At 38.9% G+C, this 20,110-nt stretch overlaps 1 protein-coding gene across 4 annotated transcripts in view; it reads left to right on the top strand.

The window, feature by feature from the left end:
- LOC127420108 (retinoic acid receptor gamma-A) overlaps positions 1–20,110 on the top strand; it is a 65,356-nt gene that overhangs the window by 15,865 nt on the left and 29,381 nt on the right. Inside the window, exons 1-3 of one of the 4 annotated variants that reach the window (XM_051662104.1) lie at positions 389–405; positions 1,007–1,286; positions 3,054–3,170. In XM_051662104.1, coding sequence (XP_051518064.1) covers positions 1,118–1,286; positions 3,054–3,170 — 286 coding nt within the window. In that variant the 5' untranslated portion in view covers positions 389–405; positions 1,007–1,117. Of the gene's footprint in view, positions 1–388; positions 406–1,006; positions 1,287–3,053; positions 3,171–19,259; positions 19,843–20,110 lie in introns of those variants that run through there. The other 3 variants (XM_051662103.1, XM_051662105.1, XM_051662108.1) reach the window with 3 other exon arrangements.

Below are 20,110 nucleotides of genomic sequence, written 5' to 3'. Positions count from 1 at the left end.
GTCGGGGCCTCAGGTCTATGGGGAGAGCTGTGCAGGGCTGGGAGACTGGCAGAACAAACAGAGAGGCTCTTTCTTGTGGAGTTTGGGTGATTTAAATCATATGGAATTGCCTGGAAACACCACAAAAGTCTGGACACCTTTCAAAACTGTGTAGACAAGCGCTCTCTCTTTCTGTTTCTTTCTCTCTCCCCCCTCAACCGAACCTTTTTCTAACTGCTCTTATTTTCCCTTCCCTTCATCTCTTTTTTTGTTCTCTCTTTCTTTTCTCCCTCTGTTTTTACATATCGCCCCATCGTTTTGCCTCAGACTCCACCCTCCTCTTAAAACACATGAATGCTCTCTCTCACTCACTGCTGGCTCTTAACTCTCCCTGTGCAATGTTGGGGGTTCTTAAAGGTGCACCAGGTAATGTTTCCTCATTAAAATGTTATATACATAAAGAAATTGTTATTTTATTATTTTTTTTAAATCGTGTTTGATAGCGGAATTCGTGGTGATTAACCACACTACCTATGAATCCTGAAGAGAAAGATCCATCAGAGAGTTGTGGCGAACAACGCGAAATTTATTATAAACAGCTTTAAATCAATAGTCCATATTTTTCATTTAATTTATGTCATTCATAGTGCTTCCAGATTTTCAAATATTGTTATGCTTCAAATTAAAATTTATAATGTTGTCATTCACCTCAGAGCTGGTTGCTTTGGTTCATGGCTTAGAACTCTTATATGAAGGATTTTATGAATTTCCTATGGAAGAAATTAATGGGAAAATACACTGTTTTTCAGTTATGCAAATAGGGCATTTCTAGGATGGCACTGATAACTGAAATCTTTTTTTTTTTCGTGATACAAAAACAAAAAACATAAAATAAACGAGGTATTGAGTGCACCTTTATCGATAGGGCAGTCTTGATGTTTACAGTGTATATGGACTTACAGAACGTGTTGTATCATTGATAATTCTTCGTTCAAATTCTTAACCTGTTATGTGTTTCCTTCTAAAGGTGTGTCCTGTCAGACAACTGAAAGCTGAACTGTGATTCTGGCTGAGGCTGTCACATAGGAAACTGGAGCGAAAGACAGGCCTAACCAGCCTTTGGCAACCAACCGTCACCATGGCAACCAACCGGGAACGGCAGGTGGGTCACATGACTGGCTTCCCACCTGCTGTCTACCCTTTTGCCTTCAATTCCATGCGGAGCCACTCCCCATTTGACCTGCTGGCCAATAGCAGCCTGTTTGGGCGTTTCGGAGCGGATCTTCCCAAAGAGATGGCAGCATTGTGTGAGTGTTTTACCTGTTCTGCATTAGTTTACCACAGTCAGAGGCTATGTTCGAAATAGAATACTAGCTTACTGCTTACTAAATAATAAGCAGAATACACTGTTTACTGCTTACTATTCCTTCCGGTTAATTAGTCACATTGGAAATAATTTGTCAAGTTGATTGCATTACACTGTGGAATAAAGCATTTTGCATAGTGTCCTCTGTTGGTTACTGCACATTTTGACATTCTGCACATGTTAGTTGAGTAGTATAGAAGTATGCTATTCCGAACATAGCCATGAGAATATGTTTTTCTGTGAAGGGGTGAGGAAAATAGAGAACTGTCTTTTAAATAAATAAAAACAGAGATGACACTTTAATGTTTATTTAATGTACCCTGCAACTGTAATGCTCTTGACTCTAAAGTTTCTCTAGCCATGTTCTCTGAAAAAATTACAGTTCTTTGGGGCATTTTTCAACACTGCAGAAAGATATGTCGTAGGGGGCGCTGTTTTACATCTTTGAAGTACAGACACTGTGTATGTGAGAGATAGAATTAATAGGCCAACAAGAGATGACGGAGAAAGAGGGAAAGAGCTGCCATTAAACAACTCTTTTATTTCTGCGCAAATTACTTTTGTTGCATTAATAGTTTCATTTTAAGTAAAAAACAAAACAAAACAACAACAAGTAAAATAGGAAAAATTTCTCTTTTTAGATGAAGTATGTCACATTCTCTGGCGGTTTAGAATCAGAGTGTGTTGTAAGAATGTGTGTGTGTGTGTATGAGATGGTTCTTGTAGGCTGTGGACTTTTCTTGTTTAGACAGTAGCTTAAGGGAAAAGGTAAGCCACAGACATCTGAAATCTCATCTGAGGCCCGAGGGGGGAATCTGTGATGGGTTTGGATGGCAATAACAAAGAAAAAGATGATAAATCCCCCCTCCTCAAAATACACATGCACTGATACACACTCCTCACCATCTCCTGGTGTGCCTCTTTTTCTCCTCAGCAAGTCTGAACAGCATTCCTTTTAGATGTCAATCAGTACCCACCCCTCCACAGCGCCCACCTAATCCAATAGGTATTTACAGAGAGAGAGTGAGAGAGAGAGAGAGAGAGAGACAGAAAGAGAGAGAAAGAGGGAGGGTGATGGAAGCACCTGGGGATGACGTCCTAGTGTGGTGGAATCCAAGAACACACCCCGCTGTGAAAACACACACTGACAGACACACAACAAACAAGCCCTCTTTGTCTGCCTTTCATGAAAATGAGAAACATACTTCACTTTGCATATGCAGACGGCCAAAAACCTAATTGCCTTTGTGGAAAAACAAAATATTTGCTTGAATCTGGGAAAGTTGAGAATTTATTGCCAGAGCTTGAAACGGCAAATGTTTATTAGCATTCTGAGCTCTGGCTTTAGTTTTACAGATAATTTTTTTTAAATGTCTAACTATTACTAACTAATTTACATTAAAAATTAAAGTTGTTAATCCTTGTAACGGAAGTAATTAAATGATAGGTCAATTAATTAATCAAATTAATGGCAATTAATCACATATATTAGCAGTTGCTGAGAAAAGCCCCCCAATAGAGGGAAACATACTGGTTCCGGAATTAAAGATCTCATTTATTTTTTCCATATAAGAATGTATTTTTTTCGATAATTTACGATAGACATTTAAAGACAGAGGTTGTTAATCTATGGTATACAGCATGCTTCTGTTGAAGCCATCAGTCTGCGTTATTTCAACTTCATTTTTAAAATAATTGTGTTTAATAGTGGAATATCTGGTGAAGAACTACACTACCCATGATCCTGCAGAGACAGATCCACCAATCAGAGAATTGAAAACAGCGACCACCTACTTCCATGATGCACTGCGAATGACGCAATCAAGTTGGTCTCTCTACACTCTCAAAATGCTTATATATTAGTATACATTGGAATATTTTGCATGTATTGTTTCTATTACGGATGTCCCAATACCGATACTGGTATCGGAATCGGGTCCGATACGCAGCTCATGTACTCACACGGAAAACACCATCATGAGCATTGCACTCACTGTTTGTAGCATATGACAGCGAGCAGAGCGCTAATTCACTTTGTAGCACGAGGCACATGTAGACTACACATTTATTTAATTAAACAGCAGCCTTTTGCAGTTTAATAATCACTTTGAGCCACGTAGCGACTGTTTTAAAAAGCTACCGTCATAACAACACAGAAACACTAATAATAAAAAACTAATAACTAATAAAAACAAAATAAAAGTTTAATTAAAATGGAAAAAATTATGACAGAAATAGATCACTACTGTATAGTTATGTAATACTCACTGTAATACTACTACTAATAATAATAAATCAATAGTAATTGTATTATATTTATGCAATATCTCACATCTGTGATGCTCTGTTATGCAGCACTTTATTTTACAAAGTAGAACTCCAATGTTGTATTTTGGATTGTGCTGTGAGGTTCTGAATTAAAGCACTTTATTTGATAAACATAATACAATATTACGTTGGAAATGTATTGTTATATTTTCATTTGATTAAGATTTTAATGAATTCATTTATTTGAACACCATTTTCATGAAAACATGGAAATAAACTGTTGATATGGAATTTCAGAAAAAATAAAACAAAAACAGGTATCGGACTTGGTATCGGCGGGTACCAAAAAGGAAGTATCGTTACTCGTACTCATTCTCAAAAAATTGGTATCGGGACATCCCTAGTTTCTATACTTATAAAATGTAATATATTGTATATACTTGTATATTAAAATGTACTGTTTTATATACATAATCAAACAGCTTCAAATGGTCAATATATTCAAATAATCAATACATTTATAATTTTCCATTGTTTTTGCTTCAAATCAAAGTTTTGTAATTTTATTCACCTTGGAGCTGGTTGGTTCTGTTTATGGCTTAGAACTCTTTGATAAAGGATTTTATGAAATCCCCATGGAAAAAATGAATGGGAAAAATTCTTCCGGAACCAAGACGTCTTAAAAAGTGGATGGGCATTGTTGCACTCTATAGATAACTGCCCTCCATCTAGCTATGTTTGAAGGCAAGGAACAAGTCCTTTGTGAACGGCTCTTGCAATTTTACTCTGCACTGCCTGCTCACTATAAAATCCCTCATCTGTAATACATTTTCATATGGTCAGGGGGCATGATTAATTTTGTTAATTTTATTGCATTACTTCTTATTATTAATCACACTAAATTAACATATTAAATTGACTGCCCTATTAAGAATATAAACTTGTTTCTGAACTGAAAATGATTTCTGCCTTGCTCTGGCCTTTTGCATATCTCAAAGGCACATCGGGCCCTAAGTAATGCCAGGAACTGGGTGAGAGTCAAGACTTCAGAGGCCCTTATTTGCTTTTGGGGATGGCATTTGACATTCTTTTCTGACAGGCATGTCACAAATTGTTTTACTGAGCCATTCTCATCACTGGTTCTCAGAACAAAGGCAGACGAGCATCGGCCCAATGCTGTTTTTGCTTTTTTATTTTGCAGGAGTTGATTTAACAGGCCTCTTCATTGTTGTCAGAGCTGTCTATCAGTTAGACTGCAAAAATCCCCAGCTCATAAATGTCCTGACACACCGAGGGCCCTGTCTTTGAGTGTGAGAGTGTGTATTTCTGCATGGTAATGCTGCATGCTTCCCTAGACCAGTGTGTATAACTTCCCGAATATAGTCATGCTGTGGCGTAGTTTGGTTTGGTGTGTTCAAGCAACTATTCTGACAGGTTCAAACACCTTCCTAAGCTGTGCAGTTGGCATACACTGCCAGGTAGAGAGAGAGAGAGAGAGAGAGAGAGAGAGGGATGGATGGATGGACAGCCTGGCATGGCATGGAAATTCAAGCCTATCTTTTCAGTTTGGATCATACAGAGGTACTCCAAGCCTTTGGGGGGACAGTGTCCATTAATGGAGCTCCACCATTGCTTTTACATTACGTTTACAGAGCCGCTGCACACGTGGGGCCATCGGTCACTGTGTTTGAGGCTCTCCGTGAGGCTCCGTGAGGCTTAACTGTGTGGGAGTCTTACGTGGCATGCAGAAGCCTTTATCAGTTGATCCCTGTCATTATCGGAGCTCTTCAAACAAACAGTTGGAGGCCCATAACCTGCACTTACTATGTGATAGCATCTTGACTGAACCCTCAAACTCTCCTGAAACCTTTTACCAATCAGGGGAGGAGGCCTAGCTCCGAGCCACCAACAGGGATGTTTTGAAAGGCTGCTCGGTCATTTCCTTTAACCAGACCGAGACCGTGTGGTTCTAATCTTGTACTCCTGCTATGGCTCTGTATGCAGCTGTCTCTTTCTCTCTCTTTCTCTTGCACTGCACGTATCAATGATATTAGTTCCCTTTTGGTGTGCGAGCATGAGTTTTTATTGTTGTGACTGGGGCCAATTTCTTGTGTAAAGGCATTTGTATTTTATAAAAATAACAGTGTGCTTGTTCCAGCTTGTCATCCAGAAAACAGGCAAATATTTTGTTGTTCACTGCCTCCACAGGAACGAATCATTATAGTCACTTGTACTCACACAAAGGTAACACTTAACAGTAAGGTTGTATATGTTGACATTATTTTAGACAGCAGTTCTAATCTTGACCTCAAATCGTGACCTAAAAATTTTACATTTAAAAGTAAATGTTAACGTTAGTTAATGCACATGTTTTTTTATTACTGATTTCTAAATCATTTTGATATTTTTTCTGGGGCTTAACCTCCTGAGACCTGAGCATGACTGCTGTGTGCATTTCCCATTTCCCTTTTTGATTTGTAACTAGCAGCACCTAATAAACATAAAAAATTTAAAATAAAACATTTTTTTTCAAGAGCAAATAATTCTCCTAAAAATTGATGTACACATATGTGGACATCGGGACTAAGTTGTGAAATTTTAAATAATACAAAGCTATATAAAGTCTGATTTTTTTAATCAAATTGTTTAATATGTTTCCAGGAGTGTTAGTTATTCGTGTTTTTGAGACATTACATCAGAAATTAGCATAATTAATTTTGATTCAAATTAATGGCCAGCAATCCAATCACTGCCAACCATGTTAAAATAAAATTATACATTATAAATTCTGAATCTAAGTACTGATTACCATTTTCCAATGTCTGCCAAACATGTTGAGTGGTCCAAACATCATCTGCAGCCTGAAACGTAACTTTTGATAAGAAGTTGGATTGAATGCACTTAGCTGCATAGGAAAGCTATAGGATGCTCCCTTGCTTCCTATTTAGTGAATGACTTAGCCGCCAGTGTGCTGTTTGTTCGAAATGCATCTTAGTTTCATCTTAACTCCATATAAAGCCTCTGAAAGCAACATTTTACAGCTTTTTGATGAACCCATTGATTCACAATGTGATAATGCACAGTCAATATAGGATTTATATGGAAAAGATGCACTAAAAAGTACACATTAGTGTACATTGCTTTTAGCAGCATGGCGTTTTATGATAAATCACTCAAATCTTTAAAATAGCATATCAGATGAAACTAGAGACTCTAATCTTTGGACTGAATCCAGTTTCAGTGTACAATTGCAATCAAAATGATTCACCTCACCCAAGACAGTAACTTTCCAGCAAGACAATAACACTAAGGATACATCCAAGTTTTCCAAAATCTGGTTCAGGGATAGGTCGTGGAATGTCCTTAAATGGCCCTTTCAGTCCATCATTAAAATCCCATTGCAAACCTTTGTTGGGATTTCAAGGAAGCAGTGGCAGCACAGAAACCAAAGAATATCAATGAGCTGGAAGCTTTTGCTCATGAGAAATGTGTAAAAATTCTAATAGAGAGGTGTCCGAAGCCTGAGAACACTTACCTGAAACATTTATTTGCTGTTATTAAGGATAAAGGATGCTCCACAAATGATTTTGAAATGACTTTGGGGGTTGAATATTTTTGACATGACATTTGTGAAAATGTGTTCTTTCTTATGTAAAAATTTGGGTAAACTGAACTCTTTGTTCTCAAAATCACTCAAATACCTATTGAGTGCCAGAAATGCCAGTAAAACTACATCTGGTAAGAAACCTTAATACGTTTTTACAGTTGCAATCACAATTATTCAACCCCCCGACCAGCAATACGTTCTGGTGATGTGAATTACAACACATCAACTAAAACCTCAGTAAACAGTCAAAGTAAGTTTTTAATATACAAACAATAGACAAAGTCTACTGTTATCTGCGCAATGTTGTTTTGTCACATGACTCCGTGTGTTGAATGTTTAACCCTTTACTGAGAGCACAGAGTCTCCTGAACTGAGATCAGTCGGTTTAAATGAATTTAAGTTATGTGTTGTGTATAGCAAAGCCAAAATACAATGTATTTGTATGCAGGGTTGTACAAGGTTAAAGTAAAAATTGTCATATGGTGTAACCGTCCGGAGACAGTAAAAAAAAATATCAAAATCTCATTAAAAGTTGATATTCTTGAAAAAAGAAATGTTGGCATAAGTGGTGCAGAATAATCTTTTATTATTATTTCTTTATAAAATTAGTGAAACAATTTTATTTTAAAATATGATTAATATTTGAAAAACATTTCTGTACCAAATCAAAGTCATCTGCTGTAACCAACATGTTGTCATGTGACAAAAAACAAACAAACACAAAAACACACAATAAAGAGGACCCCTTTAGACCCTCATGACTGTGTGTATGTTTTTTTTTTTTAAAAAGTAATTATTTTTTCATATCTCATAAAAATGGCACATTTCGTTCAGGTCAAAACTTCTTGATATTCTTGACTCAAAAAAATTCACGATATTTGTACAAATATTTTCCACCTTGAAAAATATGTTTGAATTTTTTTTTATTCATGATTACATAGTGGAAACTCTCTGGTTTAAAGGTGCAAGCAAAATATTTGAATACATTTTACTTAATGGTTACACCCCATTTTTAAAATCATTAAATCAGTTTTTTGTAGAAAATGCAATGAATGTTTTTCAAAAAAAAAAAAAAAATTGAAACCAACATGGACTCATAAATTACTTTTCTATGAACCTGACATGTGTTTTTTTTTTATTTATTTTTTTTTTTAAGATTTTTAATCTTATCACCTTGGACAAATGCATATGTCAATGACCCTAATTTATTATGAGCTAACTATGAACTAACAATGAACAATATATGTTTTTTAATAAATAAACATTAACCAAGATTAATAAATGCTGTGAAAAGTTATTGTTCATTATTTGTTCATGATACCTTAAGCATTAACAAATAGAACCTAATTGTAAAGTGTTACCCACACAAAAAAATTGCATAAAAGTATGCACACCCTACCAACTCGAGACCCCGTACGGCGCTGTTTAAAAGTTTATATGTGCATGGTTATGTAATTGAGACCATATTTGCTGACGTACATGAGTATGACAAACTGTGATTTAAAAGGCCTGGGAGATGTCAAAATGAAACATTGTATGGTGAGCACTGATTGCACATAGATGAAAGAATCTTCTTTTTTAAATAAAAAAGAAGAAAGTAGTGGGTATGTGTCATTAAAGCTGATGTGAAGTTGATTTTGCCTTAAAGTTTAACACTGTGGCTCTATAGCACCATCAAAACATTCCTATTTGTTAAAGTAACCCCTCCAGCCCAACACAGCCACATTGACTCAACCAATGACATGCTTTTAGGGCGGAGCATATTTTTGCAATTTTGTTTGGTGACGCTGTTGCCGCAGAAACTACTCACTTCAGCTTTAAAAGGCCGGAGCACAAGTGCTACATTGTGTCTGATTATTTATTTACAGCAAAAGTTTCCCGTCTAAGTGTTGGCACTCCTCCGAAACTTGCATGAGTCTGTGTGCAAGAGGGATAAAATTAACAAGCAAGCAATGGGTGTGCCTGAGCACTTCTCTATTTCCTCAAAGATTCCACCATCTTTCATCTCCACCTCTGCTTTTCTGCCAGGTTCCTCTCCTTCCTCACTCCTTAGCATCAGTACTTACTCAACCTTCTGCTGTAAACAAATATAGAAGTTCTGGTGGATGAATCAGTTATCTGTGGACCTCAGTAGTCTCCCAGTGCATTTGCAAATCCATTGTCTACGTTGTTTAATGATTTGACTAAGTGGTTCAGCACGAAACAAATGAAGTCACCATGATGGGTGATAGGGATTCATCAGATATGACTTTATCTTGTAGCTCAGTGGTTCTCAACTGGTTTCACTTCAGGACCCAGATTTTACATTGGACATCAAGTGGTGACCTAACACAGTATCAAAATTGTTCATCATACAAAATTGAATTTCTTTGGCAAACCTCTTGGCAGCCAATAATTCATGGCAAAAAACTCTTAAACAAGCCAAAGCTGGTTTGCTGGTCTTGGCAAGTCTCTTATCTTGGTAAGGCTGGTCAGATTTTCTGGTTTTAGATGGGTTTTGGGCACTTGTCAGCTGGTCAGTCTGGGAGACCACCTGGATGACCAGCTAAACCAGCTAAATACCTGCTTGGCCAAGCTGTTAGTCCAGCTAGAACATCTTAAACCAGCTAAGACCAGCAAACCAGCTTAAGCACACCATGTTTATTCACATTGCAAGTGAATCTTTGTTTACTGTAGTCTGAGTCCCATTTTCCTTGACATTGCATAGTTTTGTTTAACTTGTTCATGTCGGCATCTACATAATTTGGCTAGCTTCTACCAAACAACAGAAAAATTTGCACCAAAGTACCATAGTGTTTGATTGGATGCACAGCCTTTGACGTCAACAACAAAAGATACAGGAAACATTTTCTCAGCCCTTTTAAATGTTGATAAGCCCATCTGTTTTGCTAACCAAATGATGCATGATTAAATGGTTTGTTGTATTTTATTATTTGCATTTAGAATTGTTTTTTCCCGCTGTCCGTGACCACATTAAAACAGACCTGGAACCCATTTTTGGGTCACGAGTCTCACGACCCACCAGTTTTTTTCACCAAAAAAATTTTGGATGAGAAACTTGGAAAACCAAGGATTATATACATCAAACTGTTTACAGAACGTTTCAGTGCTTTGTTGGCCATCACTGATGCTGGATTGTTTTGGCTGAAACTCTCCAGTCTGGTGCCTGTATTGATGTAATTACATATGCAATGCACGGTTTTAGCCCTTTGTGTAAATGGGAAATCATAAAGTCTTTGTTAATATTTTGGCCACAGCTGACTCCCACACTTGTCTGTTTTTTTCTGAGAGTTGGCGTAACCGCAGTCCGAGTGGTAGACAGAGTCAGTAGTGGCCTCTCTCTGCCAGGTCATTAAGAGCTCAGTTTGAGAATTTTGCAAATTGTTCACAAATGGAAACTCAGCTCTATTGGCTCCATCCCTAAAATCCGCTGGATTACTTTTCTCCCCTATACCCATTCTATACTCCTCTGTGCCTATATGGATTTCCTTCCTTGATCCCTCCATTCCATGGAGACAGGCTATAGCAGAGGTGAGAGACAGTGTGTCAAGAAGACGAAACGAGGAAGAGAGTGTGAGTGAGCGAGTGGGCCGGTATTTAGAGGTAAAGAGTGTACTGGCATTTTAATATGATGACAGATGAAGATAAAGAGGCTAGCGTTGAGAAGAGGCGGAGCTTCAAGGTTTCTAACAGGCAGGACTGGGCACGTGCAGTATGAGGATTCTGCCATGGCGACCGTGTAGGGGAGAGGTTTCCAAATGGACTTGTCCAATTGGGTGTGGCCTCAAAATGAGGGGGAGGAGTGGATAACTTTTCACCAGTCAAAATCATAAATTCACAACATGTGCATTCCAGTTTTGAATAACTCATGTCAAAAGTCATGAGAATACTAAGAAAGCAGGAACACTGGCATGCAAAGTGAGGGAGAAAGAGAGGCACAGAGATAGATCTCTTGTTTGAAAGATGGCCAAGTTCGATAAAATTGTGAAAAGTTTCACTGTTTCTTTTTTGTGTGGTACAAAACACGAGGAGGCCAGGTCGAGGACTGGAACAGCCTGTCTTCTCGCTCTGTTCTCCCCTCTGGTCTTCTTCGAGTGACACTTCCAAACTCTTAAGGAGATGTATTGTGTGGACGAGTTAGATGTCAGGATGAGATTACATGTCTTTTCAGAGCCGAACATGTGTATGATAGAGCTCGAGGTGGACGCAATGATGAATGTCCGAGCAATAACTCTCGGAGATGTGAGTTTGGAACAGGTTTTAAAGGGATAGTTCACCCAAAAATGAACATTCTGTCATCATTTACTCACCCACATGTTGTTCCAAACCCAGATAGCTTTCTTTCTTCTGTGGATCACAAAAGGAGATGTTAGGCAGAATGTTAGCCTCAGTCACACTTTTATTGTATGGAAAAAAGATGCAATGACAGTAAATGGTGACTGAGGCTGACATTATGCCTAAGATCTCTTTTTGTGCACCACAGGCCTATTCACACCAAGCCAGAAATTTTTGTGCTAATGATTGTTCCAAACAAGCTTTTGAATAGGAACATTGGATTCCTATGGCGCTATTAACACCAGGTCCAAACAATTGTTGCCAACAATCCAAAGGTTTTTTTTTACGGACATGCAGATGCTGATGTGTTTACACACCTGAAAATGATATACTTAAAACTAAATAGTTGTAGTTCATGAACACTTTGTACTACAAACATGAATCCGGTCATATTTTATACTATACCTTTTTTACTTAATGAACATATTCCACGTGTATTTATATCCCTGTACCTTGTGTTATATTATCCAGACATTTGAAAAAAGAGAAGCTGGGTTCAGGAGTTTGTTTGGAGTATACTCGAAGCAAAATGTGCAAATATAAAGACACAGGACATATATTAATGCAGCAGCACTCTTAACTCATCTCACTTGTACAAAAAACACAGATTCTAAATTAATCAAAAACATGGAAAGAACGTAATGAAACAATTATGCCAAATTAGGTAAATAAATCCCTTAACTGCGTTTAATATATGAATCCCATGCATTCACAGCTGAATCCTGAAAGGTAAATATGTATAAAATATGTTTGTTGAACAGTGCCAAGTACTGTACAGGGGTATTTATTTATTTTTATTTTTTTTAGTAATCAACATTATGCCACAAATGCTGTCGGTTGAGCAGCTTATCTTGTATTGAACCTGGAATATTCATGTAATCGTAGCTGACTGCGAATAGTGCCTTTCTGCAATGGCATCAGTAACCAAAAACAACTGCTTTTGCCTGATGCTGCAGCCATGCCACTAGGTGTAAATACAAGTCCAAGAAGACTGCCATATCACCCAGTGCAACATATAAAAAAAAATGCAGAGTGCACATTTAACACCATGGTTGGTTATGTGAGCCGCATACGCAGGGAACTCTGGAATTTGTCAGTGTGTTTAAACATGCATACTTTTGCTTTGGATATGTTGTTGAGATGAAGTGATGTAAAGTGCTTTGTGTGTGCCGAAGGTTTGTGTTTCGTGAATAAAACACACAAAATGTGTGTTTGAATGGGATGTGTTTGTGTCAATGTTTGAGTGTTCACTGATGCAGCTGCAAGGACTTGTTTTGGTAATCTGAGGCGTGTGTGCCGACGGAGCTGAAATGAAGTGGTGTTCTGTGTCTCTGTCAACACTCGCAGTCTGTCTCGACGCATCCACATGCACATACACACAAGTGTTTGTCATGCTTAGCCTCGACAAATGTCCTGAGCTGTTTAACACAGTACACAAAAAAAAAAAAAATCTGTCTTTCTTATGAACATTTCCATCCCCAGGGGAACTTTAATTGCTCAGAGGGTGCTTTTCATTTGCTCTTTCATAGCTCATGAGACATAATGGAGTTTTCAATTATGCTTTTTTTAGTATCAACTTTAGTATCTCAGATGTTTCTACTCAAAGTCCTATGGAGAAATAAAAATAGACACAAATGAGACCATTGTACTTAAAGAGAATGGAGCCATAAAATGAATGTTGAGAGCATAGCTCAGAAAATTCGGTCTTGGAAGACTCTGATGTTTGAGTTCATACTGAAATCTCAAAATGAATTTTGATTGCAGACTTGTGACATTAATTAAAGCTGAAGTGTGTGCATTTCTGCACCACTAGCATCACCAAGCTGATTGCAAAAATATTAAGTGTTTTCAAATGCATTTCCCAAACACTTTCCCCATCTACCATTGGTCTATCAAACAGATAGTCTCATCCCAAACTCGTGCCATTGGCTAAGCCAAGTTTGCTGTGTCGGGCTGGTCAAACAACCAAACAAACAGAGTGATATGTTCCAGGGAAATCAACCTACAAATGGTTATTGTTCTTATAGATCTCTCAGCATATTAAAAGAATGTTCCAAGTTCAACACAAGCTCAATCAACAGCATTTGTGGCATAATGTTGATTATCACAAAAAATTATTTTGACTTGTCCCTCGTTTATTAAAAAAAAAAGTGGTTACAGTTAGGCACTTAGTATAGAGTAAATGGGGCCAGTTCATAAACATTAAAATACACAGCCACAAGTCGAAACAATATGGGCCCTATTTTAAGAGTACTAGCACTAAGCGCAAAGCTGTGCCATAAGTCATACATGCAGTCAATTGGCATGGCCATGAAGGTTTGGTAATTTCGTGCAAGTATACCCTAAGTCTTGGTGCAAGTGGGTTTGGCGAAATTGCATGCGCAAAGCGCTAATGGGCTGGGTCAAGTGCAATTTAATTCCTATTATATAGTCCATTTCCTGTCAAACACCAGCGATATAAACAAAGATAGCACATTCATAAGAAGTTGGTAGTGTAAATTGTTTAGGAATAACATTTGAGATATTAAAGAGATCTCATTTGTGTTTTTTCTTTCCTATGGGGTCACACATGGTCAGAACAGTATTGGGAGTCCTGGCTAACATATTTAATGTGTTGTGTCTGTTATCAGAGGTCCACATCAGTTAGTCATGCAGCAATTAAGCCTGATTCTCAACCAGGTGACTCATCGCCTGAGATCGGCTCATCTCGTGCAGCTCGTGCAGCTCGTCATCAGAGTTTTGTCAAATGAGAAGGAGGGCATAATGAGAGAGAGAGACAGAGAGATAGAAGTATCTGCTCAGGCCCTTAAGATTGAGAGAAAACAAAACTGTTCCTCTGTGGTGGTTTAAAAACCGAAGCAGAGTTGGTTGACTATGACTTTGAAAACAGAAGGAAAAGGAGGGATAAAGAGGGAGTTAAACAGAGGTGGTAGAGAGTGATTGAGAATAGCTTGAACTCCAGAGAGAGAGAAAAAGAGAGGGAGGGAGAGCAGGATAAGTTGGGGGAAAGTTAGTGGCCCAGTGGGGATTTCTTCTGGAGTTCAACCTCCTCGGCTGTGGACGGGAGGGAGGAGGGAGGAACTTGGGTCAGCACTATGAAGTTGGATTAAATGTCCAAGTCAACTCTTTTTTTTTCACCCTCAGACTACACAGAACAGTTTCTAACAAAAGATTTTCAGCAGGAGAGAAGAAACTGCAGAGTTAGTCACTTTAAGAGATATTCTCTGTTTCTAAAAGACAGTATGTCAGGCAAGATGACATTTACATTGCATTTACATTTAAATGTAATTATTTAGCAGGCACTTTTATGCAAAGTGACTAACAAGTGAGCAAAAATGCAACTTATTTTACAGGAGCCAGAGAAGTTTAAAAGCTATAGCAGAAGTCATAATTGCGGAAAAGGTAGAGGAAAGCGCTGACAAAAAGTGTTTTTAGGAACTAAAGGAAAAGTCTTTGTTGATCAGGATCAATAATAATAATAATAATAATAATAATAATTTATCAAATAAAGCCAGATATTGTTACCTTTAAAATCATTTTAAAGATACATGGATAGTGAGGGACTTTTAAGTTTTGAGCCTTCACCTTGGCATAAAGAGTAGGTTTTATTAGACTTCACAGCTTCCTTCTTCCACCATTGTACTTTTTGATCTCTTCTTTTGTTTGTTCTTTTGTCACTCTCTTCCTTTATGACAAAACGATTACATGAAGAACCTCAGCGTCACAATTGATGTACTTTACTGTCTGCTCAAACAAAAGGGCTATTAAAGTGCTCTCTCTGAGTCTCCCCCACTCATTTTCTCCTCTCCCTCTCCTTCTTTTTCTCTCTCACTCTCTCTCTCTTCCTCTCTGTGTCTATGAGGGTCACCTAAAGAAAATAAATGAGAACCATAACAAAGTCAAGAGCCACAAGATCAATAAACAGCCTAATGAAAACCATTTTCAGCGCATGCCCTGACGTGCACAGAGAAGGATTCTTTGTTTCTTCACAAGTGTGAAAAAGAACAGGGGGTTTTGGAAAATGAAAAGCAGAATGATTGCGGGTGTATTTGGAAGGGAGGGTAGTATGTGTTTATAGAAAACCCAACCAGCAGCGCAGATTGACAGGAAATGGTGTCTTTTCTTAGGCGGCTGGGTCGTACCACTACCAGCAAGCTGACGGGGGTGGGGAAGGGAGTGAAGATGGATGAGGCAAGGACGAGGCGCAGGCACCTCTGTTGCTCCTGGCATTGTGTTCAGCTGTTTGCTTGACTTGAACCCTGGTATGGCTCCATCCACTCCCCAGCTGTTCACTCATTGAAAGCCATTGGCACTGACACTGGCAGAGCTATTAATTTCATAGGGCTTTTTTTCCAGGTCATGAAGTCCTGATTGCCCGTGTGTGGTGGAGGTATATGTATGTAGTAGTTTTGTTGGAGGTCGAGGGTGTATTTTGGGGCTGGAATGTAAGTGGGCAACTAGGGTTGTGTAGGTGACTGGCAAGAGGACCATGTTGAATTAGCTGGTTATTTGTGAGCCACTTGGTACAATCTAACTTGTATTGCAAGCCCAATAAACCTTAGTTAGAGTAGATTACACAACAAATGAATAGATGGCTTTGAGGGATAGTAATATAGAAAAAGGACTGTCTTAAAGGTCAGTTGTGTAATGTCTATGCCACTATTGTCTCCAAACTGAATTGCAAAAATAATGTAATAATGTAACAGGTTTTAAACAGGTTTACTAAACACTCCCTTCACCTGCCATTGGTTGGAGAAACACATAGTCCTGCCCTAAGCTCAACGTCATTGGTTGAGTCAATCAGTACGTTAACATGCACAGTTAGGGGATTCTTATTAACAGGGTCCCATTAATGCACTAGTAACCTGGGTTTAAGCCCAACTCCCCGGGGGTTGGGGCCCAGTCTCTACATCCGCCACCCGTCCGTGTAGTGCATGGTCATAGAGTAACAATGTCCCCCCCCACCCAGCAAAACTGTAATCCCCAGGGCCCTGGAGTACCTTAATGTGGCACTGCTCATGAAACCTCAAGAAAATGTTCTGGTCCAATTTCTCTATTGGTATTGGCTTTCATTTTCACAAGATCATACTGGATGCTCCACACATGCATTTTGTTTCTTTATTCCTTGAGACTTGTTTTCATCCCTTGTTGTGGTCTTTTGACAGGTGTGAATTAAGTGCAATGCACTGTATTAATAAAAGTAGCTCACTCATCATATTAATTATGTAATTGAGTCAATAGACTTTTTTTAAATAAAAGAAAGTTGGCTATAGGAATAAATTATTAGTTCCTTTATTTAACTGGTTCAAAGTAAGCTACATTTGGTAAATGATTATTGGAAAAAATGATTTAGATTTTCTTGCAGGTTCCTTGTTTTCTGCATTTGAAGCTGTTTTAAAATAAAGGCAATTACCCACTTTACATGTTTAATTTCATTTAAAGTGCTCTGGACGTGGCTTGACAAGCTGAGCCTTTTGTTTTAGTAATCAGGCACACAGAATGATGATTTTTGTCCAGATTTAGATTTATCTGCAAATATATCGGCTATCAGCCTAGAAATATAATGAATTATCAGTTTTCGGTATTGACCAAAATGTCCATATAGGTGCATTCCTAAAAAAAGAAATAATTGCACAGTCGCATCTTTTTACTGGGATACAGTAAAAACATAACTGTGTTACGATAATAATTATTATTGAAAACAACAATAATAGTAAAAGTTCAATGTCTGGACGTGTTGTTGTAATAAGAATTGGTGTGTAAAATGTGCTTAAGTGTCCTGAAAATAATGTCACAATGCAAAAAATCATAATGGTCCTGAATGTAGGCTTCTTATTTTGTTGCAAAATAAAATTTCTTTCTTTTTTAACAAATTTTTTTTTATTGATTTGTGGTTAAATATGACCTGGACATTTACTTGAAAGGTTTCTTGAGAATCACCCACTTATAATTGCACCACAGCTGAGTTTTGCCTAGTCGAGCTAAAGTCTTTATTTATCTGTCTAAGAATACATGATGCAAAAAAAAGAAGAAAAGAAAAAAGAAAAACACTTGTTTTGTTTCTTGAATGCCCCGATGAAGGCAGTTTGTTTACTGATATGCGATGATTTTAAATGTATTTGGCCCATTAAAATAAAGGCTTTTTACATTTGGAGACTGAGTTCCTTGCACGTTTCTCTAATTATACATGACATGTAATTGAATATATTTTTTTTTTTGTGATTTTTTTTCCCCAATTTGGAATGGCCAATTGCCAATGTGCTTTTAAGTCCTCGTGGTCACGTAGTGATTTGCCTCAGTCCAGGTGGCAGAGGACAAATCCCAGTTGCCTCCACATCTGAGATCATCAACCCGCGCATCTTATCACGTGGCTTGTTGAGCGCGTTGCCACGGAGACATAGCGCATGTGGAGGATTCACACCACCCACCGCGGCATCCACGCTCAACTTACCATGCACCCCACCGAGCACAAACCACATTATAGCGATCACGAATTCGAACCAGCGAACTAGCGAACTCCAGGGGTGGTAGCCAGTGTCTTTACCACTGAGCTACCCAGGCCCCCTATGTAATTTAATATTTGAAGTTAAGGCCATCAGTTTAGGAAGTGTTAAATACACATCACACATGACTTTTGTCTTTTGGGGCAATCGAACATAATCAAACACAGAGGCCAGTTGTGGTCTGATAAACATGTATACAAGGTGGATGAAGCCGAGCAACAATCGGAATTATCCGATAGTCCAACTTCGCAAATAACATACTGGTACGATTTCAGTCAGACTGAAGCATTTACATACATTTTTTCATTTTAGTCCGACTGAAATCAAACTTTTAAACGTTTTAAAAGTTTAGGATGTCTTTCTAATCAAAATTTCGTCAGCTGAACAATCACATTGAGCAGACTGTACTCCCATCCCTCACAGCCTCATTTTCCTTTGCGTCAAATTAAATATGTCATCTACCCTGACTAAGTCCCATGGGAAGGCACTCAAATTCATCATTTCTACATCGCGAGTCTGAAGGCAAGCCATGACATTCCATTCCGCGTTCATTTTCCTGTTGGTCTCCTGCCTGGCGTCCTCTAGTGTTTGGATTCTCCCTGCAAACTGAATAAAAGTTCCTCTTTTAAAAGGCTCTGTGAGGGCCAAAAGGGGGTTTGAATATTCGCCACATACTTAATGAGGTAGAGACAGCAGTGGCCATCAGTCATTTACTCTGTTTTTGTGGAGACAAAGGAGAGAATTTTGCCCAGGCATCTGCTGCTTGCACAATGCTCTCTCTCTCTCTCTCTCTCTCTCTCTCTCAATCTCTCTCCCTCTCCTCTCTCTTGCTCACTGCTCTGTGGACTTTAATGTGGTTATGATTAGAGACGGGGCTGAGGGTCGGGTTGGGATGAAGGGGGGGTTCTCATATGTACTGCAGGGAAAGGGGGAGGTGCAGAGTCACAGAGAGAGAAAGAGTGAGTGTTTGTGTGTAGTGCAATGCTGAAATATGAATCACAAAAGAGACAAAAAGAGGCCAGCAAGAATAAAATAAAAGTTTGTCCTTTAACCAGATCAGGCCTGGCAAGTTTACATACAAACACACACACACAAACATGGTGGCCCCTCCCTGTGGCCCTCACTCTTTCTCTACACCCTCTCTCACCCCCCCCCCCCCATCACTCTCTCCACCCCCCTCTGTGTGCGCAGGGCTGAGACAGTTGGTTCGCTCCAGTGTGTCTGAGAGCCGCGAGTGCTCTGTGGGGCTGTTATTTAGGTCTGTTACAGCACGCTAGGAGAAGCTCACCCCGAGTACAGAGACGCAGTCTTGCCAGCCAGCAACCAGCGGCGCAGTTCAGACAGTGAGGGAAAGAGAATCAAGCAGTGTGATAGAGCGACAGTAGGACGGAGGGAAAAACATAGAGAGGAAACGCTTACAAGAGCAAAACAGCAGGATCAAGCGGCACACATATCCCGAGTACAGGAATTCCAGTGAGGGATTTAGTGCTGTCGTAGCTGCTGGTGTTGTTATTGTTTTGTTTTTTTTGCAGTGTGACATGAGCCAGTACAGAATCTAATAGGGAACGGGACAGAGGGGAAGTAGGTGACTGATCAGGATCACTTTTATTTGGAGGTGGGTGGGTGACAGGGACGCACTATGTTCGACTGTATGGAGGCACTGGGCATGGGTCCCCGCCAACTCTATGATGTCACCAACCGGGGTGCGTGCATGCTTCGGAAGGTGAGCCCCTTCTATGCCGGACTGGATCCTTTCGCTTGGACGGGGACGGCTAGCGTACGTTGTAAGTGTTTGCATCTCTATCTATCTGTCACTCTGTCATGCCACTAACTAAACAGGACTGCAGGAAAAGGACCCTTCGTGCCAAACTAACCATAAGTTGGAGCACTTAAGCTGCTTCTGTGTATCCATCATACTGTGTTTGTGTATGTTAGAGATGAGAAAGAGACTGCGATAGAGAGAGTGCTGTTTGACTTGATTGTTTTCCATGATTGTCGCAAAGAGAGTCTGGTTTCACCAACAGTGTGGGTAACCTGATTTTTGACCTTGTA

Source organism: Myxocyprinus asiaticus, chromosome 29, assembly GCF_019703515.2.
Source record: "Myxocyprinus asiaticus isolate MX2 ecotype Aquarium Trade chromosome 29, UBuf_Myxa_2, whole genome shotgun sequence".
Taxonomy (NCBI): Eukaryota; Metazoa; Chordata; class Actinopteri; order Cypriniformes; family Catostomidae; genus Myxocyprinus; species Myxocyprinus asiaticus.
Note: the sequence above shows the minus strand (reverse complement) of the source record. Positions and strands in the feature narration are given on the sequence as shown.